The sequence below is a fragment of the Carettochelys insculpta genome, chromosome 21 (genome assembly GCF_033958435.1).
Source record: "Carettochelys insculpta isolate YL-2023 chromosome 21, ASM3395843v1, whole genome shotgun sequence".
NCBI lineage: Eukaryota > Metazoa > Chordata > Testudines > Carettochelyidae > Carettochelys > Carettochelys insculpta.
The window spans coordinates 3,932,696-3,955,909 of NC_134157.1; the positions used below are offsets into that span (position 1 = coordinate 3,932,696).

At 57.1% G+C, this 23,214-nt stretch overlaps 1 protein-coding gene across 1 annotated transcript; it reads left to right on the plus strand.

Annotated features, from left to right (window-relative positions):
* The first annotated feature begins 171 nt into the window (after nucleotides 1-171).
* Nucleotides 172-20,951, plus strand: CCDC183 (coiled-coil domain containing 183). The gene is made up of 14 exons (XM_075015851.1): nucleotides 172-241; nucleotides 931-1,052; nucleotides 2,732-2,809; nucleotides 3,822-3,989; nucleotides 4,810-4,914; nucleotides 10,589-10,711; nucleotides 11,239-11,367; nucleotides 12,719-12,779; nucleotides 15,577-15,677; nucleotides 16,668-16,828; nucleotides 17,610-17,775; nucleotides 19,368-19,496; nucleotides 20,196-20,292; nucleotides 20,815-20,951. Exons 1-14 carry the CDS (start codon nucleotides 172-174, stop codon nucleotides 20,949-20,951), a joined length of 1,647 nt encoding a protein of 548 aa, XP_074871952.1.
* The last annotated feature ends 2,263 nt before the right edge of the window (nucleotides 20,952-23,214 follow it).

The window sequence follows — 23,214 nt, forward strand, 5'->3', positions numbered from 1 at the left end:
CGGAGAACCCCGGGATGCGCGGCCGCCTCACAAAGGCGTCTCTGCGATGTCACAGGCCCAGGACTGCCGGAAGGGGGTTCCAAAGGCAGCGCTCGCTGCCGGTGGGAGGAGGCAGCCAGAGGGTGTCCAGGCAGGGAGCCAACGCCGGCCTTGGCGCGACACTCAGCCACCATGAAGTTCCAGAGGAAGAGAGACGTCAAGCAGCAGATTCGGGAGCTGCGAGCCATCATCTCGCTGCAAGGTGATGCCCTGTGTCTCGGCCAGGTGCTGCGAGGCTGGAGCGAACTGCCTGCCTGAGCCCCTGGAGCTGCCCGGAGCCCGGAGCCACTCCAGGCAGCCAGGCCGGCCAGGGGGCGGTTGGGTTTGCAGCAGGATCTAGAGAGGTTCCAGCGGGGTGGGGCAGAAGGGAGCCCCGCTGGTACTGATGGGCTAGAAGAGACAGTGGGCAAGGAGCTCTAGTGACCACCAAGCCCCACCCGATGCCCGAGGGGTGCTGTGAGCCTTTAGAAATATGCATCCAGATGCTGGCTGCCTGCCAGCTATGGGCACGTGCCATAGAGCCCCTCAGCAGAGGGGCGCCTGGGCCCTGCACATCCCCCCGGAGAGGCTGCTGGCCTGGCCCTCCATGACAGCAGCGACCTGGGGGCACCCTGCGTGGGAGTCACCTGCCCACGGGCTGCGGAGAGAGGCTGCTGCGGGGGGGTCAGACTGTGGGAGCACAGGGCTGGTTGGGGGTGCGGATCTTGTCCCCCACAATGGAAACCCCCAGTGATGTCTCCAGAGTTTCCCTACCCTGGTGGTAAATGTGGAGCCAGAGTCTCAGGTGGTCGCACCAGGGCTGTGCCAGGGCCCCCAGTGCTCGGCTGGTGAGTGCAGAGCCAGGCGCACCATGGGGCTGGGCCGGTGACGGAAATCCCCCTGCGCCTCCAGAACAAAGCAAGAAGCTGTTTGCGCAGTCGACGGAGGAGAAGCTCAGTCAGAACAAAGGGCTCATCGGCTTCCTGCGCGGGACCGTGCACGACAAGCTGTGTGCCCTGGGCCTGGCTCAGAAGGTACCGCGCCCACCTGGCTGCTAGCACCTGGCTTCTCCCTGCCGCCCAGGCCAGGCCAGTAACCCCCAGGCTGGCAGTGATCAGGCCAGGCCGGCAGCCGGGCGTTTCTCACCCCATCCCCAGGGGCGCATGCAGGGTTCCCACAGGGCTGCAGAGCCCCAGTGCCCTGGCCCCTCACTGCCAGCAGTCCAGCAACTGGGTAGCTAGTGGCAACCAGCTGCTGGGGACGCTCTGCTGTGCTATGCGGCCGTTCCAATCACTGCAGCTGCCGCTCAGCCACGTTACTGCAGAGGGAAACATCACAATGCATAGGACCCCAGCACATCTGTGGGGCACAGGACCCCGGCACGTCCCTTACCGTCTGTGGGGCACCGGACCCCAGCGCTTCCCTCACTGTTTGTGCCCACCCCCCATCCATAGTCCGAAGTGCTGCACTCAGTGGTTTCAAAAGCAGCCGGAGCAGCAGGGAACCCAGGGCCCAGGGGCTGGGTGGGAGATGTTATGGACAGACTGTAAGCGCTGTGGGGCAGGGCCCATTGTCCCGGGCCTGTGCAGTGTCCAGAGCCCAGGTCCTGGGCCATGCCAGGGTTGCAGGGGTAGCACAATCAGTCAGACGGCCGTGGCTGGGCAGCCGGCCGTTGCCTTGCTCTGCTTGAGGCCCAGGCCCACAGCCTGTGGCCCCTGTTGCCAGGAGGTGAGGACCTGGCGCAGTGGCGGCAGGGGCTGTGATGCTGCCCCCACCCCTCGGCCCCAGTGCCCACAGCAGCGCCCACACGAGGGCCACCGGCACTGCGCAGGGCTGAGGGGATTCCCCTGCCGCTCGCAGGGCCGGAGGAGCCCAGAGGAAATCCCCCTCAGCACTGCTCCTGTTGCCTGCCCCGACTCCCTTCCTCCTCACCCACCACCCAGCTGCGCACCCCCTGCTTCCCACCCCACCCCAGCTGCCCCCCGAGCTGGGCGCCCAGCCTTGGCTGCCTCTCCCTTGCAGCCTCACTGCCCAGCTAGGGCTGCTGCTAACCCCTCTTGCCCATGTCTCTTGCTTCCCTGGCTGTGCTCCCCAGCACTGGCAGCCTGCTCCCCCGTGGGGGGCCCTGCCCTGCTCTCCATCGGCCCCCTAGCACCTTCTGCTGCCCTCCAGGGCCCCTCTTCCACTCAGTGACCCCTGCGTGGTGCCAGGGGCTGAGCTGCTCCACTGGCTCCCTGGGGCAGGGCTGTTTTCTCCTGGAACTGACCATCCCCTCCCCAAGCAGCTCTGGCTCTTGGCCATTGGGAACCAGCCTGCCAATCAGCAGAGGGCTGGTTAGCGGAGGCAGTCATGCCTAGCAGTCTGAGTCCTGCTCCCAGCCCTGCCACTCTCATGTGATGGGAGACCCTGGGCAAACCACGCTGGCCAAGGTTAGGGCACCTGTCCACCTGCCTAGCATGAGCCACCTGGGGCGCACAGACCCAGCATGAGCCCAGAGATGCTGGGAGCCCTGGAGCAGGGAAGTGCAGCTCCTCTAAAAGGCAGGGTGCAGCCGGCTCAGGGCAGCAGCCATCTGTAGTCGCCTGCACCCGCCCCTGCCCAGCTTCAGCCAGTGCCTCAGGAGGGTGCTCCCCTGGCTGGGGGCTGGGAGGGGTCACCCCTGCACCCAACAGCTCTGAGCACAAGTTTCTCTCTGCTCCTTTCCTGCCCGCAGTATGACCAGGTGACGATTTCCCAGGCCTGCTGGGAGCAGAAGCAGCTGAAGATGCGTTTAGCTCAGAGCACCGTGGAGGTAACTGGCACCCAGCGTCTCTCCAGCAGCAAAGTCGGGCGGTGGGGGGGGGTGAGGTGAGGGAGTGTGACAAGAAATTGTCCCTTTGTGGGCTATGACAACAAAGCTGCAGGGTCTGTATTGTAGTGAGCTGGGAAGTGGGCTGGGGGGGGGTGCACATCACACCTCCCTGTGTTGGATACAATGAGAACTGCCCTCCTGTGTGCCATAGACCCTACACTGTGAACAGCTCCTGGAGATTCTCCTCTAGCTCAGTGGACAGGGCCTTTGTTTTTGGAGCTCTTGTCACAGAGAACAGCTGACCGGTGGCAATATGCAGCCCAGAGACCCCAGGAAGGCGTATGTGGCTCCCAAGTGATGCGATGTGGTCTTGTCATGCCCACTAGCTCCTATCAGTTCAAAGGCCCCTCAGTGTGTAGCACTGTCCTCACCTCACCGGAGCCAGGGAACTCCCCTTCCAGCCGCAGCCAGAACATGCCAGAGGTTAAAGGGCTTCGGGTCAGTCAGGGCATGCCTGGCCCAGCCCGAGATCGGGATCACTTGCAGCCCCAGGGGCTCAGTTTCCCCTGGGCCCTGAGCCCAGGGAGTGCTGTAGGCACAGGCATGCGCCCTGATTTCCAGGTTTGGCTGGGATCAGAACATCCGGCTCTTCCACTGACTTGCAGACCCAGCTCTGCATTCTGCAAAGAGCCGGCTCCTCAGCAGGGGTGGTGCTGCAGCTCCCACCAGCTCCAGGGAGAGATCCCACCCCTTTCCCAGCCAGCGCCCTGTGGCACTCCAGGTGACACCCACCCCAGGTTTTCCCTGCTGCCAGCCACTGCCATGCACAAGCAGCATCCACTACAGCCATCCCCTCCTCCCTGGCTCACCAACTTTGGGGTCTCTGCTGCAGGGCTGCCTCTGGGCTGGCTGAGAGTTGCTGGTTCAGAAGCTCCCTGGGGACCATGCCCTCTGCAGGCTGCTCATGGGGGAGCCCAGCCAGCGCCCCCGGGTGCCACTGTGCCCCTTGCAGGCTGCTCGAGAGACGCTGCAGAACTCCATCTTTGAGAGGATGAACCTGCACAACGTGCTGCTGTACGAGGTGACGAGGCGGGGGCAGCTGCTGGAGGGGCTGCAGAGGAAGCTACAACACCTGGTGGACATGGAGGGGGCTGACAGACAGGGCCAGATGCAGCTGCAGGTGACAGCTCCAGCCGAAGACTGTGCGTGCCACGGATCTGTGGTGACAGCAAGGGGCCAGGTCCTAGGAAGGGCTGAGCACTTGCTGCTCCGACTGACTTCCGTCGGATCTGCAGGGGCCTGGGCACCCTGGAGCCAGCCCTAGATAAGACTCTTTTTGGGTGGGGTTCAGCTCTGGCCAGTCCCCGGGTCCCTTCCATTTTGCAAGGGCACTCAGACCCACTCCTGCACCTCTGGGCCCACTGGGACTTCTGCACGCAGGGGCCTCATTCCAGCTGCAGCAGCCGGATGAGGGACCCCCTTGGGCATCTATCTCCAATTCTAGAGCGGTGGCCCTGGAGTGACCCCAGACCTTCCCTGCCTCCAGAACCCAGCCTCACCTCTTCCGCTACACCTCTTGTGCCAGGAGGGGCCTCAGAGAATGAGAACTGGGCCCAGTAAAAACCAACCAGCCACTGGGCCGGAGCAGTGGGTCACAGCCCTGAAACCCCATTGCCTGGCTCATTGCCCAGGAGTTTGCAAGCTGGCGCCCTGCTCTGTCCAGCAGCAGCAGCAGCAGCCGGCCTCCCATGCCCCCCCAGGTGGGATGCATGAGCAGCGTCCCACCTGCCCCGTACTGCCCAGAAGAGAGCTGCTCACGCAGCCGATGGCATGGAATGGGGAGGATGCTGGGCTCAGGGCAATGCAGCCTGGAACCCTACGTAACTAGATGTCTCAGTGGTGCACCAAGCTGCTGGGCTCTCCTCACCCCGAGGGCTCTGACGCCCCGGCCAGCCCAGCCCCTTTGCATGTCCCAGACAGCCCAGCCTCCTCTCTTGCAGGTGATCCGTCAGCTGGAGAACAACATAGAGAAAATGCTGGTGAAAATCAGGACTGGGGAAAAGATTTATTACCTGTACCTGAAGATGGTGGATTTTCTGAAGGATGTGAGCCTGCCTCTCCCATGAGTTCGCCAGGCCGTCGTAGGCTACCAGGCACAACGGCAGCATCGGGCCGCAGCCATCACCCTGCTGTGGGCACGACCAGGCGCTGATTTGTTGCTTTAGAGCCAAGCGGTTGTGGGCTGGGGCTGGGCCCCAGACTGGGGAGTGGCACGAAGCAGCAGTTGCAGGCGTTGGCCAGAAGGGGTCACTCAGGGTAGCGCCAGGTGCATTAGTGACCAGCCACTGGCTGCACAGCGCCCGGGCCGGCTCTGGGGCTCAGGATAAACGAGTCACCGTTTTCAGCTGCCAGCTCCTGGGCGGTTGGATCCCGAGTCTTGGCTCAGGCCAGCCGCAGCCTGGAATCACCTCCCCAAGGCCAGCTCCTGTCTCCTGCACGCGGCCTTACCCCTGGGAGCCACAGGCCCTGCTACGTCAGGCAGCTGCCCGCTGCAAGCCCCGCGTTTGCCCTTTGTAGGGTAACCCAGCCCCAGACTCCCAGCCTCCTGCCCCCAGGGCCCAGCCCCTCACCGCCTCTTCCACCACCGTCCCACCTCTTCCCTCCAGGGCCCTCCTCTGCCTCTCTCCTGCAAGGTTCTGCCCCGAGCCCCATGCACCACAAGAACTGCAAGGAGCCTGGCAGCAGCCGCAGTGGCTGCACTGGCGCCTTCCTTACACTAGGGGGTGCCACCTCTGCCCGGCAGAAAAAACAGCCTGTCTAATGGGCACCCACAGCAGGTGTTTCTACTGGTGGTGCTCATACCCAGGTGCCTTGGTGCAGATGACAAAATTTATTCTGCACCTTGATGGAAAAAATTGAGAGGGCCAACTGGTGGCAACCCTCTCTTTGGAGAAGATGCCTATCGTCCATATAGGTCCCTCCCCAGTAGCACACGAGCTGGGGCTGTCAAAACAATAACATGGGTGCAGTGTGTCTGGAAAAGCCACAACCTGCTGATGAATTTTCATTCTGGATTGAGCGCGTGAGGGCTGAGGAATGTAATCCTGCCAGAGCACAACATGCTTATCTGCTGAAGGGGCTCTTTGCTTTAAAAGGCATCAGACATGCAGAGCCTGGGAAGTCCTGCAGTATATTGGCGTAAACAGTGTCTTGTTCAAGAAAAGAACAGGCAAGGAACGCATGTTACCAGTTGGCATTGGTAAAAGCAGACACCCCTCGGGTTCAGTTTGCTGCAGTCAGGCATCTGCAGTGTGCATCGACAGTCCAGTCAGTCAGTGCTGTGGTGGGAATCTGCAGTGTGCAGTGACGGTCTATGCAGTGATGTAGAGAGGAATCTGCAGTGTGCAGTGACAGTCTATGCAGTGATGTAGTGAGGAATCTGCAGGGTGCAGGGACGATCTATGCAGTGATGTAGAGAGGAATCTGCAGTGTGCAGTGATGAATCTGCAGTGTGCAGGGACAGTCCACGCCGAGCTGTAGTGAAGAATCTGCAGTGGGCAGTCTCTGCCGAGCTGCACAGTGGCAGGCCATGCAGTGTGGTGGCAAGGAAACTGTAGTGTATGTTCTTGCAAAGCCCAGGCAGGGCGATGCTGCCATGAGAAAGCCAGTGGGCTTTACAGCCTGGTGGGCACAAAGGGACCAGATGCAGCTGGGGGGCAGTGGTCCAGGGGAGAACACTTCACAGAGAAGGCATCAAAGCAGGGCGTGTATTTTGAAGCCCCCTGGTGAGAGTCCCAGCTCCAGTCCTGTCCTGTTCGCACCACCTGCAGGGGCAGAGACAGCTGATTTATTTGGAGGGGGCTGGCAGGGGTGAAGAGGGAGAAATAATCAAATAACAGCAGCAGAGTCTCACTGTGACATGATCTAATGTTTGTGGCAGGCCCAGCCCCGATTGTTCTCTTGAATCTGCAGGGGACGCTGCGGGCTGCAGGGTCGCCCTTGGTTTCAGCTGACTCTCGGTCTTCAAGGGTGGGAAGATCTCTCCTGTCCTGTGCCAAGCTCTGGCCTCTTCTTCTTGAGAGGGGGAACTGCGAGGGCCCAGATGAGACCCTGTCTGTGCATCTCTCCCTCTGCAGGCAGCTTTCCCTCTTCTTCACTGCCCACGGGCTTGGGAGCCCCAGCCTGCACTCGAGAAGGAGACCTGAGGGACAGGGACAGCCAGTGGCCATTCCGCAGGCGCTGCCTCCCAGGGCCTTCCGATGGGCACTGCTCTTTTACCTGTCCTGTGCCTCGTTGCATGTGCTTGTTTGGCAAAGGGGAGGCCAGGCCAGATACCTCAGTTTCCTTCGCCTGGTCTTGGGCAGCCTCTGGGCCAGGCCCACCACGTCTGGGGCCCCCCTTCTTGTCAGAGGCTCTGGCTGTGGAGGAGCCCGAGGGCTACATAAAAAGAACAGGAAAATGGCCTCCCGGCACACTCCGACCCTTGTTATAGGCAGAGCAGTGGGAGAGCTGCACTGAGCTGAGAAGGTTTTGCCCCTCATAGCTGCTGGGCATGGAGCCCTGGCAAATGCAGCCCTCAGAAATGGGGCAGGGTGGAGGGGGCCGTGTGGAGGAGAAACTGGCTGCATGATGGTAGACAGGCTGTAGCCACCTAGCACAGCAACGGGGAGTTGGCGGACAGGGACTGGGCTGGACTATCCCGCGAGTCCCTGCCCCCAGCTAAAGGGGCACACTGGACTCTACAGAGGGACTGGGGGTACGCCAGACCCTGTGGCTGAGCCGGGGGTATGCTGGACTGTGAGGAGGAACTGGGAAGCATCCCTCCCACCTTAGCTGAAGCCCTCGACTAATGTGTAGACCAAAGGCTGGGGCCATACCCCGCCTGAAGGAGACAGGAAAGTAGGCAGCGGCCCAGAGAAAGCTGGGCTGGAGCAGCAGCCAACTGGGACTGAGTTACCCCTTGCCTCTCCGTCCTTGGGCCCTGGGCCAGACCTGGGGGACAGGGAGTGCCTGGGTCCTCCTTGGCTTCTTTCTCTCTTCTCCTGGCTCAGGGGTGAGAGGTCATGGGTTGGCCCCGGCCCCCAGAGTGCCTGGAGGAGCTGCCTGAAGGCTCGGAGAGACAGACTGTCTGCAACCTTTCACCATGGCAGGAAACTTACAAGACAAAGAAATCCGATATCGCCGAGTATCTTCATCACGCATCTAGAGAGAGAGAGATGGACAAGATCAGAGAAGAGGTAGAAGGGATATCTGTGCACGGGAAAAGAGTTAACAGCTTGAGGTTCACAGATGATACAGTTATCACTGAAGAAGATGAAGAGAAGCTAGTGAGACGGTAAAGGTGTTGAATGAGGAAGGGAAATGGTATGGGCTGATTATGAACATTGATAAAACAAAACGATGGTATTTGCAGATAAGGAAATAGAAAGGAAGATCAGTGTAGATGGGATGGAACTAGAGAACGTAGAGAAGTTCACATATCTGGGGAGCAACATAACGTATGATCTAAACTGTAAGAAGGAAATAGCGACTGGAAGAGTGAAAGCAAGAGCGAGTTTGAAGGCGATGGATAAGATCTGGAAAAGCAAAGCGATTAGCTTAGGAATGAAGCTTAACATCTTGAAAACTTGTGTATTCAGCAGCATGTTGTACGGATGTGAGACCTGGGTGATAATGAAAGATTCGAAGAGAAGAATATTGGCATTCGAGAAGAGTTGTTATAGAAAGATCCTGAGAATAGGATGGATGCAGAAGGTCACCAATGAGGAATTATGTAGGAAGATACCGCTGAAAGAGAACCTGCTGCAGAAGGTTATACAATGGAAGTTACAGCTATTTTGGCATATTTGCAGAATAAGCAACAAATGAACAATCAAGACTCTGGTATTCGGCATAATGGATGGTTCAAATAGGAGAGGCAAACCCCACAGAGAATGGATAGATGATCTAGTAGATAGGTATGGAGCTAGTCTACAGAAACTAAGCCACTCTGCACTGGTCGGTGAAAGATGGAAGGAAATAGTAAGGGAGGCATCGGACACCAACGGGCACTAAGCCCATGGTTGTTGATGATGATGGTGATGACTACAGGATGCTGTAAATGATCCTGAAATTACAGCTCCAAGTTCAAATGGAAAAGTTCAACTCCCTCTTATTACTGAACTAGGTTGGGAAGTCCTAAAAACAGTATAGTGTGTTTTTCAAGGGTCTGGTCTTGGAAGGTCAATCTCATGTGCTAATGATACTGAATTTGCTTCAGTCCATCCAAATGCATGAAACCTACAATGAATTTGGGAGCAAATCTGCCAGAGAAGTTTGAAATTGAAGCATGAGAAAAGTTCCTGAGCAAATGCAAATAGAAACATGTGAACCCAGCTACCCAAACATAGCAAATGAATTTGATGATACATCTAGTTCAAAGTAACTTATTTTACTGTGTTCAATCAAGGTTTGAACAAAGACGCCACAAAATTATTAAAATAATATGCTCAGAATAATACAAAATGTCACAGGAATGCTATTTCAAGGAATGCTACAGGTTGAGCCTCTCTAATCCGGAACTCTCTCCTCCAGCAACGTCCGTAATCCAGCATGATTTTAGTTAGCAGGATGACCACTTATAATGGGAGTGGCCAAGTTTCCCGTGGTCCCATAAAGTTTGTTGATAGCCACCAGTTCTGGCTCTCAGTGTTCTGTGCTGTTATTTAGCTGCAATTTACCCCCAAATGTCTTGTGGAAGTGTTATAATGTGCTAAACAATATTGACCTGTGGTGTGGCAAATTCTCTCATTCAGCATTGGTCAGATCCCAAGGGTGCTGGATGAAAGAGGTTCAGCTTGTACGGGTGTATGGATCTGCTTTTATCCATGATCCATTGGTTGCTCAGGCTCATCTATTTCAAGCCAGTTGACAGCTTCAGAAAGACCAGTGAAAGCAGTTCATAAATATTTCAGCTTGCTCTGCAAAAATGAAAGGCAACCACTTTCCAAGGTGGTGAAGTTGATACACCTGATTTTGATGGAACAACAGCCAATGGCATAAGTGAAGATAGCTTCAGCAGTCTTCAGCATCTTAAACCGGGGCTTTGATCCGCAAGGGGACACTCATGGTCCACCGGTGTATGATTGTTTATTCCATGTACACAAGGACAAAGCTGATAGCTTACAGACACTGCAGAAAAAGCCATAGCAAGCAATGCAGAGCAGAGATCATTGTTTGCAACTTCTTCACGTTCGGAAATTGTTCTTTTTACTTGTGCTTTGTCTCTTCACGAGTAGTTTTGTGTCGCAACTAACTCTGTGAGCTAAACGATCTCTGGTTCCCAGCTCTGTGTGCCGCCTTGATTTACTAATGTTATCCCTACATTCCAGGGAGCTAAAAGCACCCCAGCCCCCTGTTCTCTGTACCCAGGAGCTGAGTGGTGCCAGTTGAAAATCTCTTTGGCTCTTGGTTTGCCCTGCCAACACAGTGGCCATGTCAGAAGAGAGGAGATGTAATGGGAGCAGGGAAGGCAGAGTGGGATGGGGTGAAGCTTGGCACGCTTAGAGTTCTGAATTGGGGTGCAGCCCCACAGGATTCAATGCCCACTCTCCCACCTGTACTGAGCTGATCTCCATGCAGGAGAAAATCCGGCCCAGGGTTGGTGCTGCTGCGTTCCAGACATGGTTCCCTCATTCTCTATTATGCTGCCTCTCACTGGGGAGGGTGGGAGCCCTGGGCTTTATGGCACCAGCATGCCCCGGAGGTAGTGAGGTGTCTTTCTGTGTCTCCGTGCCCTAGGAATTGGCCCAGCTCCCTTTGCAGCTGAAAGTCCTTGAGCACATGGTAGAGGGCTACCAGGTGGAGCTGAAGGGCATGAGCCTGATGGTCATGGATGCCACCGAAACGACAGAAGCAGCCAAGGTGAGAACCCCTCCTCGGGAATCAGATGCTGGGAACAGTCCTGGCTCAAGGGCTGTAGCTTCTGCTGCCCCATTCAGGAATGACTTAGGCCCCTACTCTGGTTAATTGTCTTGCCATAAAGAGCAGAACAAACTTAGTTGGGGATTCTAGTGCCCAGCAGGCCACCACTGCCCCAGGTGCCCCAACAGGTTCCAACCATGCTGGGTCAGCCTCCCAGGGAGGTTATTTTGTGGAGGCTTTTGGAAAAGATGTTAAAAGCTCTGGCCGTGTTTGCACTGCACCGGCACTAGCAATCCCAGGTCACATGTCGTAGGACGTAGGGACTTGCCAGGGCACCATTGGCCAAAATTGCCTCCCACCCACTGCCGTGCATTGCACCTTGGGCTAGCTGGCTGCCACCCTCTGCCCCGGGGATGGCTGCATTGCAGCTGTGCCATGTGGGTGACGTTTGTGCAGTACTTTGGTGTGGAAGGGACTTTACTGACAAGGAGATTGTTGTTCCCTTCCCTGGCTGGGCCACGCTCCAGGCTGACATGACCAATATGGAAACTGAGTTCATTGCAGAGAGAAAATTCAGGGAGAATTCCCTGAACTTCCAAAGGAAACAGATCGACAGGATCCGGGTCAAGGATGCAAGTGAGCGGCACAGGAGAGCGGTGAGTCTACAGGAATTGTGGGCGCAAGAGGTGCCAGTGACCTCACATTGTGGGCCTGGCTCGGGGATCGCCAGTGAGAAGTCTGCCCTAGCAGGAGAATCATAGAATCCTTGGGTTGGAAGAGAGCTCAGGAGGCCATCGAGTTCAACCCCCCTCCCCCGTCCAAAAGAGGACCAACCCCAACTAAATCATCCCAGCCATGACTATGACAAGCCGGGTCTTAAAAACCTCTTGGGATGGAGAATCCACCACCTCTCTAAGGAACACATTCCAGTGCTCCACCACCTTCCTAGTAGGGACAGAGGAAGACCCCAGAATTGTAGACAAGCCTGCATAGGGCAAAACCCCACAACCTTAACATTATTAGCTCCCTACGCTAACCAGCGGAGCGAGCTGGCCCACGCACATTGATGGCCTTCTCCACCCTAACTGCCCTTAGCACAGGATGCCTTGGGGAGGGGCTGCAGCTGATGATCATCAGCAGAGCCTTGGGCTGGGGTCTCCTGGGCTCTCAGGAGCTAAGCACAGCCAGTGTTCGGGTGGGACAGTCCTTTCCACAAGCAGCAGTGTGGGTAACATATCTCTTGCTCTGACTCCAGCTGCTCCCCTCTGAGCCAGTGGGGTTGCTGCTGGAAGTGGTGCTCCTTGGATGAGCCAGAAACCCAAGGCCTGGCTCTGGGCTACTGTCGTCCTTTGCTCCCATCACTCCCTCCAGCCAAGCGTGGCCAGACAGAATGAACAAAACCTCTCAGAGTCCTGTGAGGCAGATCAGTCCATTATCCCTGCTTTTCAGGTGGGGAAACTGAGGCATAGAATGGGGCAACGGCTTGTGCTAGGTCACAACATGAGCCTGTGGCAAATATGGGAATAGGACCCAGGAGTCCTAGCATTGTATGATAATTGCAGGACCATCTTCTGCCTTACACAGGAGATACTAGAATCCTAGAAGAGACCTCAGAAGGTCCAACCCTCTGTTGAAAACAGGCCCATCCCCAACTAAATCATCCTAGGCAGCTCTTTTTCAAGCCTGGCCATAGAAACCTCTAAGGATGGAGATCCCATCTCAGCCTCCCATCTGTACAATGGAGATAATAGCCCAGCACTGCCACACAGCGTAAAGGCGTTAGAGACTGAGAGGCAGACAGACACTGTCATGATGGGGACCAGAACCTGGCCTCAGTGCATAAAGTGCTTTGCGATACCCATGGCTCAGAGGTGCTACATATCGAGGTCATTATTAGCCTCCTGGGTGGGCTCTGCCTTGAGGCTAGTTGGACTGGTGTGGTCCAGGAGCCACATCTCCTCCCAGGCTTTCCTGTGACTCATCCAGTTGCTTCGAACTCCCTTGCAGCAAGCCAGGCGGGAGCTGAATGTGGATTTCCCAGGCCTGATATCACGTGACTCACTCAAAGGTAAGGTTGCATTTTGGCCAGGGCCAGTTCCCGGGAGCTGCTTCGCTGTGGACCAGCTGATGGGGAGAAGCTGCAGCCCAGTAACACCATGGTTTGCCATTTGTAACTCTGGGAACTGCGCTGACGTGTAGCCTGCTGACAGTGTGCAAGGGGTGGGGACAAGTGTGGAAGGGGTGGGGCTTAGAGCAGTCAGCTCTTACTGCTGCTCAGACGGCAGCACTGGGCCCACCTCTGGGCCCTAAGGGCCGTGGGAGCGACAGAGCAACACAACTGTGGCCGTTCTAAGGGGCCTGGAGCTGCGCCTGCCACCCCTGCCAAAGTAGCAGCAGCGGCCAGGGCTCTTGTTAGCCGATGGCCAGGGGGTGAGATACCACTTGTGCCCTCACTTCATCCGAGTCTTTAACTGCTAGGACAGACAGTCCCTTCGCAGCAGGCAGCCAGGGGTGGCTGACGGATGCCCCAAGGATTTATCACCCGAGTCTTTGGCTGCTAGGACAGAGAAGTCCCTTCGCAGTGGGCAGCCAGGGAGGCTGATGGATGCCCCAAGAGTCTGCCCTGTGGCGGCGGCACGACTCAGCACTCAGCTCTCAGTACACCTCGCCAGTGGCCATGCTAATACAGCTGAAAACTGGCTGGGTTCTTTTATTTGCATTCGGTTTGCACAGTAACAGGAAGAGTCAGATTAAAACTTAAACGGTTACTATTTATTTGATAGGCAAAAGCTTAACTTTTATGGTTACAAGGCTTACATTTCACTTCTTAGGTTACAAGCAGCATATAACATATGCATATAACAAAAGTACTTTAATTCATAGATCTGTTATTAAATGCGTGCAAAAGCAAAACACATAGCAGGTCTTATTCTCACCCTGCATTACCCGGCTTGGCGTGGCCAGCATCTGTCACTCACTCCCTCGGGAAGAAGAGTACAAGGAGGGCATCCCCTGGGACCTCGGGAGGCAAAGACCTTCCTGACTGGCAGGTATAGGTAATTGGAGCTCAATTAGAGGGGGCTGCCAGACCCTTCTTTATACCCCTTGGGTCGCGTACACTGTTCTTTATCTTAAAGATGCCAATTGCGTTAGATCGTCTTGTGACGCTAGTTCTCACAGGGGAGTTTCAGGGACTTAATTCACACCTGCGAGATGGAGATAATTTAGACGTTCTTTTTCTTATGGGCGTGAGATTCCTCTCCTGCGACGATGTGTAGGCGTATCAATCACCAGTACTAGCCAAGGGCAGCCTGATGCCCTGGTCGTCTGCTATGCTGTTTGTCTTTTGTTGTCTGGTTTCGGTCCATTCAGGGTCATGATGAGACAGTCCATCTGTGCTCTGAGGCATCAAAGACTGTGCTTGAGATTAGCGCATCTGTGCTCTCAGGCATTCCAAGACTGGGCTGTTTCCTTTGGCCCTTTGTGCTCTGAAGATGGAGTAGAGCAGGCGGGATTCTGTCTGGCTACAGCTCTTTGAAGTGCCAGGCCCCTGTGCAACTGCCCTCTCTACCCGCCCTACTGCTGAGGGCTCAGGCAGCATCCCAAGTCCACTGGCAATAGGCACTGGCTGCTGCCAGAGCCTGGTGTCCAACAGGGGATATGAATGGCCAGTGGCTATTTCTCTTCTGCCTGGGGGCTTTTCCCAGAGAACACACTCAATGAGCATTCACGACTGGCCACTCTAGGTGGGAGACTTCTGCTTCCATGTGACCTGATCCTGCTTTTATGGAGGGCAGTGGGGACAAGGCTGACCCCACACTGGGGTGAAATTCAGTCCAACTCACGGTTCCATGCACCACTTAAGCCTTCTGGTGGGGCATGACTATGTGGGAATGTTATGTTCTTTAAACACACAGAGATGTTAGATAAAACAACAGAAATACTCCTGCTGGAAGCGTGTTGGACAACTTCATTCCTTAGAATCCAGTACAGTAACACACTGGAGCCAAAATCAGAGAGAGGTGAAGCAGGCTGCTCCCTAGAGCAGAGAGAGACAACTTATTCCACCGGACGCTAAACTGGCTGGCTGCAGGACCAGACTTCCCTTGCAGAGTGCTGTCTAAGCCTAGCTTGCAAACAGAACCAGGAAACCCCATACAGATTCAGCAGAGATGCAGTATCCTTCTGATACTGTTGTCAGTACTCCCTGGGGAGCTGCCCCTGGGCCCCGGGAAGAGATGTTTTTCTTTGGTCCTGCATGGGGACAGGAAAGAGGGACCTGCCTTAGGTGTGGCATTAATGTGCGAGACAGACCTTGCTAAGAGAAGGGCATGATGAGCTAATGACAGCTTGTCCTTGCGTAACCCACAGACCTAGGTGTGGTTAACTGCCCCATGTAGCAGTACCTAGATCACGTCACAGAGGAGAAAATAGTATCCTCTACAGCCCAAGCTGAGAGGCAGCTGGCCTTTAGCTCCAGCTGTAGCGGCCCTAAGCTCCAGAGGCCCCAGGTTCAAGTCCCCCTGGGGGCAGTTACACTTGGATTGGAATTCTTCTCCTCTAATGTTTGGTCAGGTGGATTGACCCCTGCTGTGCTTCTGCAGCATGTTGGGGGCAGTTAGGAGAGGCTGTGGGGCATGTCTGTCTGGCAGCAAGGGTTATCTAAACTCAGTGGTTGGTTTACACTTTGCCCATAGACTCCTTCATTCCTGCTGCTCCAGCTCCTGGGCATCAGCTGGGCATCATTGCATGCCACCTGCACGCCAGCCCTGTTCAACTCCCTCCTGTGGCTGCCCGGCCCAGCCCGCCCCCAGCAGAGTGAACTAACGGTGGTCTTCTTTCTCCTGCTTCCTCCCTCCATTTAGGTGCAAAGCTGGAGGCCTCCAAAGCCCAGATTGAGTATCAGGCCCATGTGGTGTCCGAGGTGGACAAGATAAAGTGTGCAGTGCAGTGCTCTCACCTCTGGGTAATGCACTCTGCTGCCTGGGGGCTTTGCACCTTGGGAGGCAATGCTGGGTTCTCAGTTCTGGAGGTTGAAAGCTCCTGGCCTGTGTGGATCTAGGTACTGGTGCTGGGGACTGTGGGATGCCCATCTTGAAGTAGTTGCCATCGTAGGCAGGGTTTACAGTTTGGTTCAACGGCTTTCAGCAGCACCCTTGTGCTACGAGACCTTGCAGCACGCCCAGCGTGGACAGCTCCGCCTGGGCCCGGCCCACAGCCCCATCCTGTCCTGGGGGAAGCCCCTCCGCAGTCCTGGGTCTGTTGGGAGTTGAGGGGGCTGTGCTAAGGAGATGCAATATTCCTCCTGGGGGGACTATGCTTATGCCCATGCTGAGCCTCTGCAGGGCCCCCACATTCCGAGCAGACTCGCCCTGCGCTGAGAGCTTGTCTTCAAACAGGCCTCTCTGCTGAGGGCACCCTGGCCACTCCCTCCAGCCACCTGTGTGCTGGGCGGTGCTCTCTGAGCCCCCTTCTGCCACCGCACCGAGTGGCGGGACGGCTTCTCTTCCTCCCCACTCCGTCTGCTCCGGCTCACTGAAGCACTTTGATTTGCAGTTACAGCAGCAACAGACACTATGTTGTGAGGGGACAAGACCCTTGGGACATGTGACCATGGCTAGGAGCGTCCAAGAGCCAGATCTGGGCTCCTGTCTCAGCTCTGAGCTGGAGCTGGTGTCTGAGTCTGGGGCTCAGGGTTATGCCCATTATGTCTGGCACCAAAAGCCAGGGATGACCTTAGACAAGGACGAAGAAGCCACTTGAAACACCTAAGAGGCTTTGAGGTGGAACCCCAAGGCCACAACCTGATGCTGCCCGGCTCCCACTGAAGAGTCCCCCCAGTGAGCCCCCAAACCATCTCTGTGAGCAGAGTGGGGATCTCACAGGTGCCGTCTTCCTCCCAGTCTGATGCATTTTGTTTTGATCCCTCTGCCTCTTCCTTCTCCTTCCTGGCCAGGACATTGCAGGCAGGTTCCTGGCCCAGCAGAAGTCCGGGGAGAACCTGCAACAGCAGATAGTGGAGTGTGAGCAGAAGCGCAAGAAGCTGGAGGCCGAGTTGGAGGAGTTGGAACTGGAACGTGCCGAGCTGAAATTCCACCAAACCCCAAGCTCCATAAGGTGGGTATCTACCTCTGCATGGTGCTGCTGGACTCTGTGCTGGCACCATCTGCTCCTGGGTATCACCCTGATGACTTAGCTACAGACAGGAGGGCACTGGTTGCAGTGCAGGCTCCTCGGGTGCATTTCCACCCTGGTTGGTGCCAGCCCCATGTCTATCGGTGTCCTGGGCCAGTGTGAAGATGGCATCTGATGTCCTCTAAATCTTTCCCGTCCTCTCTCCCTCTCCCCACCACCCCCAACTGTGCTTCCTGCTCTGTACTTTCACAGTCGTGTGTTTAATTCCCCTTGAATCCCATGTGCTGTTTGCAAACGTGGGGCAAAGGGTGCTGGTACATGTCCAAGACCCACAGGTTCCACTGCACGTAACTGTACAGAGCCAAGGTCGCTCTTGGAGGGAGCAGGGTATGCTCAGACTTTCACTTCTGGAATTTACCCCTCCTGGAAACATCTCAAAGCCAGGCCTGGCAAGATGCAGTCCATGGCCCAGGCTGCCACCAAGTGCAGGCTCCAGAGTCCCAGGCAAAATGCCTACTGGTTAGATTTCCTCCATGCCTGCCTTTTGACCTTGCTGTGCTGCAGGAGCGGGGCGTGTACACGCCTGGGCAGTGTCTGGGAGAGGCTGGGAGCAGCATTTATCTAAGCCAGGTAAGAGCAGCCAGATGCCGTGTTGATGGGACTTCCATAAGTATAATCCACGTGAATAACAGTCTCCCCAGGGCGGGTGTGTGAATTTGTGTGCATGTGCCTGCGTGTGTTTATACTTGCATGCACCTTTTAGCTCTAGGAAACTGGAGGAAGAACTGAAGCAGAAACTGGAGGAGGAAGAGGCCTGGCTCCACCAGGTGCACACCCAGACGCTGAAGAATCAGGAGCTTCTGCTCTGCTTTGAGAATGGCGTTGACAACCTCCTCATTCGCCTATGTGGGATCACCGTGCCTGGCCAGGTATGTGCGCTGCATTCCCTCCTTGCTGTCACGGTGCCCCTCTGCTCCCACCTCTTCTCATCACATCACCTGCTTTTGAAGCTTAGACATGGCCTTGGCCCCAAGGACACCACCTCACGGCCACCTGGTCCTTGCCAGAGAGGAGGTATACGGCCAATGCATTGCAGGCCCTCTCCCCTGCTGCTACAGCAGCCTTCCTAATGCTATTGCCACTTCTGGTGTGCCCGCCCTGTCCCTCCTGCTTTCCAGGGCTACTGGTGTCCTTTTACATTAGTCCCCCACTGGGAACAAGCCCAGCACCTGCCTAGCCCAGCATTGCACTCTTCCCAGACCTGGCTCAGTGTAAGGCCTGTAGACCCCATTGGGCACTCAGCCCAAACAGGTTGCACACGCTTTCCCTTTCCCAAGGCCAAAACTGACTTCTGGCCTGGGAACGGGGCCTTGGGGGCCAAAGAGCTGCACCTGGGCTATGGTAAGACCTCCTGGGCCTCTGTACAGGGCTGTGGACCCTCCATCCGCGGTGGGGAGCAGGCTGGGTACTGCTCCGGCCTCCTTGCCCCAGATAGCTGGCTGGTCTGTGGCTCCCCACAACTGACCAGGCTCCCCAGCCACTCTTACCTGGGTGGGGTCCCAGCTTGGTCGGGGACAAGGCCTTGGGGGAAGAAGAGAGGCAAGGGGATGGGTCCATGGTGCGTAGTGGACAGGCCTTGGCCACCCCTGCCTGGGGACCCCTAGCCGCTGAGCGCCAGAAGCTGGGAGTGGCCACAAGAGATGGGCCCTCTGATGGTTGCCTGTACTGCTCATTCCCTCTGTAACACCTGGCTTTGGCTCTGCCGCCGCTGCCCAGCTTTTGGTGTGCCTGCTAGCGTCAGCAGAGGACATATGGGCAAGCAGAGCCGACATCGCCCTGAAGGGCTGAATAGAAACCCTCTGAGATGAACATGGCAGCTGACTCTTATCAGAGCGCCTGCTTCCTGCTGGCTGGCTGCAGACGCAGGCAGACCTCCCTGCATCTGGGTACGTCTGGGCCTTACTCTGAAGGGTTTCTTTGAAGCACGAGGCCTCCTTTGCTTCCTCAGTGGCTGCCGTTCTGTAGGGCAGCCATGTGGCCGATCCTGCAGCTGTTGTGTGGCCATGGAATCGCAGTGTCCACAGCCATGGCCAAAGGAGCAATCATTCCCCTCCCACCCCCCAACAAACAGGAGAGGGGCAAGGTCTTGGGAGGGGCGTGTGTGTGTGTGTGTGTGTGTGTGAGACAGACGCTGGATGGCAAGGCGCAGTGTGTGGCTGCGGTTGGGTGGTGAATGCCACATTCTTTGTTTGGGCAGGAGTCCAACAGGCTTTGGGAGGCAGAAGCTAATTTAAACACCTCCCAGCCAGTGGGGCTCCAGCTCTGTGGGGATAGGCACTTTATAAATGCCCCTCTGCCCAGCACCTGGACTGGGCAGGCAATTCCTCAATTGTCAGGGCCTCTCATGCCCTGTCCTCAACCTCCCTGGTGCTTGCTGGCTCCTTCCCCACCTCAGACACTGGCCCAGGAAGGAGTCTCTGGAGGCGGCATCAGCTTTATGGCTTTGTCTCCTTGTCCCAAGGGTGACATTCGTGTGGACACCTGTGATCTTTATGACAAGCTGCAGTTCTGTGAGACGAAGCTGCTGCACTTGACCAAGGTCACAACCAACCTCCCATCCTACAACTTCAGCAGGGAGGAGAACAATGAGGTGTGTTATTCCCCACCGGCAGGCCTGAGCCTTCTCCTGAGGCTGGGCCCAGGCAGCAGGAGAGCCATACTGCTACAGAAGCCCCGGACAGCATGTCTCCTCTCCCTAGAGCCTGAAGGAGGCTCCAGAACACAGTAGCGCTGGTGGGTTGGAAAGGTCTAAACTTTGCCCAGCTAACGGGGCTGCACTGTTAACTTGCAGGGAGCCCCCAGGCACACGGCAGAAGGCCTCAGCTTTCATTCATTTCACGTGTGTACAAGCCCCTGCCAAACAGCATCTGAGCAACAGACTGTAAAAACAGTGCAAAGCAGGGAAGTCAAGAAGCAACATCTAGCAAGCCGAGACTTTGTCTCCCACAAATGGCTTGCACCACTGTGAACCCAGAAGCTCGCCAAATGTACTGGTGCTTTACATTCAGGTTAGCTGAATCTGCCTGGGCTACAGGCGAAAGCTAGCTGCCCAGCGTACTTGCCCCAGCTCAAAGATAGGACTCTGCTCCCGGCCAGCTGCTCACGCCTCTGTGGCTATCATGTTTAGCACACTAGGTTAATCACAGCTAGCATGGGTATGGCTCCTTGAGATGGAACTTACCTCTTCTGCTGGAAATGTAGCCACACTCTGTCTCCATTGTCCCAGTCTCAGTTCTCTCCTCTCCCCTCCCCCAACTGTGCAATACTCAAATTGAAGTGTTTTTTACAGACCTATGTGAAAGTTAGGAATTTCCTGGAGGAGAGCACAAGGAAGGAGCCTCAGAACCTGAAGATTTCTTTTGATGATGAAGAAGATGCTGTTAGAGGTAAGAAGGTCTTGGCACTGGGAGAGCACTGTGGACCTGTTGTTAGAATGGGGATCCCAGCCAGCTGTTTGGGACAGCTTCCAGCACCGTTATCAATGGCCACTCCACCAAAGATGCCATAAGCCCTAACACTGAGACCGCTGCTGGGAATTTCGCCCCCATAGGTGACAGCTGGAAAGCAGTCTCAGGTCAGGTCTAAACTAGACCTTAAAGTAGGTTGCAGATACACAATTCCAGCTATGGCCACTGCATAGCTAGAATTGATGTATCTACAGTCGACTTACGTGGCCTTTCTGACAGAGGGAGGTTGATCTTGACGGGGTTGATCTTCTGGGTGATGAAGACACACCGTCAGAGGGTGGCTGTGTTAGTCGGTGACTTAAATAACAAGAAGTAGCACCCTTAGAGAGTAACGACGGTATTAGGTCATGAGATTTTGTGGGCAAGCCCACTTCATCAATGGAAAACACCCAGTGCCGTGTGCTTTCCCAGCCTGCTGCAAGAGGGTTTGTTCTGTTGCAGATGCCTTTGATTTTGCTGACATTGACCACAGCTATGTGCCCAGCCGGGAGGAGATCAAAAAGCAGGGTACGCGCCTGATTGAAAGCTTGACCAAGGCAGCCAAGAAGAAGCAGCGTGGAGGCAGGAAAGGCGCCTAAGACCACAGAGCCGCTTCCGTCTCACAGCAAAAGCAACTTTATTTCAGGCTCAATAAAGTCTGCTTCATTTTCCTTGACTGTCCTGGCCTACTCAGTGCTGTGAGAAGCTGGTGCTGGGCTGGTGAGGGTGTTGAGTAGGGTTGCCACAAGAAAACAGGGCCCTCCCCCAGGCAAGACTAATACAACCCCAAGGCAACTTAGCAGCCCTCTGCTCTCCAACAGCCCCTTCCAGTACCTAGACAGACTGCTAGCCCTACATGCGGCTCAAACCCTGTCTCCCGTACAGGCAAGGTGTGCTTGTGTTACTGCCCACAGCACATTGAACCTGGGACACCTAAGCTACGTCTACACGTGCACCCTACATCGAAGTAGCTTATTTCGATGTTGCGACATCGAAATAGGCTATTTCGATGAATAACGTCTACACGTCCTCCAGGGCCGGCAACGTCGATGTTCAACTTCGACGTTGCGCAGCCCGACATCGAAATAGGCGCAGCGAGGGAACGTCTACACGTCAAAGTAGCACACATCGAAATAGGGATGCCAGGCACAGCTGCAGACAGGGTCAACGGGCAGGCTAGCGCTTCCGGGGCAACAGCTAGCCGCTCCCTTAAAGGGCCCCTCCCACATACACTCAGCCTGCACAGCACGCGGTCTGACGAGCCATATAGGCACACAGACCCCGAGCGCCGCAGTCATGGACCCCCAGCAGCAGCAGCAGCAGCTAGAGGTCCACCCAGCCCTCCCGGCAGGAGCAGGGCTTGCCCTGGCTCTTGTCATGTTGGGGGCAGCTGAGCACCTTCTTGCCCCAGGGGAGGACATGCCCCCAGGGCAGCAGGGCTCAGCCCCTACCCTTGCAGCACCCCGCTCCACCCCCCGCCTCACACGCCGGCGGCTGTGGAGCTACCCCACCAGCACCGACTGGTGGGAGCGGCTGGTGCTTGGGGAGTGGGACGATGACCACTGGGTCCGCCACTTCAGGATGACCCGACAGACATTCCTGGAGCTGTGCCAGTGGCTCAGCCCCGCCCTCAGGCACCGGGACACTGCCATGCGGCGTGCCCTCCCTGTGGAGAAACGGGTCGGCATCGCTGTCTGGAAGCTGGCCACTCCGGACAGCTACCGATCCGTGGGGCAGCAGTTTGGCGTCGGAAAGGCCACCGTCGGGGCTGTCTTCATGGAGGTAAGAGAACCCACAGGGGGAGGCCAGGGCAGAGCAGAGGGGCCAGGGCAGGGCAGGGCAGGGCAGGGCAGGGTAGGGGAGCCAGGGCAGGGCAGGGCAGGGGAGCCAGGGCAGGGCTGGGCAGGGCAGGGGAGCCAGGGCAGGGCTGGGCAGGGCAGAGCAGGCCAGGGTGGCCAGGGCAGGGGAGCCAGGGCAGGGCAGGGCAGGGCAGAGCAGGGCAGGGGAGCCAGGGCAGGGGGGCCAGGTCAGGGCAGAGCAGGGCAGGGGGGCCAGGGCAGAGCAGGGCAGGGCAGGGGAGCCAGGGCAGGGCAGGCCAGGGGGGCCAGGGCAGGGCAGGGCAGGGCAGAGCAGGGCTGGTGGGCCAGGGCAGGGGAGCCAGGGCAGGGCAGGGCAGGGCAGGGGGGCCAGGGCAGAGCAGGGCAGGGCAGGGGAGCCAGGGCAGGGCAGGGCAGGGCAGGGGAGCCAGGGCAGGGCAGGGGAGGGCAGGGGGGCCAGGGCAGGGCAGAGCAGGGCAGGGGAGCCAGGGCAGGGCAGGGCAGGCCAGGGGGGCCAGGGCAGGGCAGGGGAGGGTAGGGGGGCCAGGGCAGGGCAGAGCAGGGCAGGGGGGCCAGGGCAGGGCAGGGCAGGGCAGAGCAGGCCAGGGGGGCCAGGGCAGAGCAGGCCAGGGGGGCCAGGGCAGAGCAGGGCAGGGGGGCCAGGGCAGGGCAGGGCCATGCACACCCTGCTCACCCCTCATTGGGGCTGTCCCATGTGCTTTCTCTGCAGGTCATGCATGCCATCAACTCCATGCTCCTGCACAGGCTCGTGAGGCTGGGGGACCCACGTGCCACTGTCGCCGCCTTTGCCACCCTGGGCTTCCCCAACTGCTTCGGGGCTCTGGATGGGACTCACATCCCCATCCATGCCCCGGACCACAGTGGAGGCCGATACGTCAATCGGAAGGGCTACCATTCAGTCGTCCTGCAGGCCTTGGTGGACAGCCGGGGACGGTTCCAGGACATTTACGTGGGCTGGCCTGGCAGCACCCACGATGCCCGGGTGTTCCGCAACTCGGGCCTGTGCCGCCGGCTGGAGGCGGGG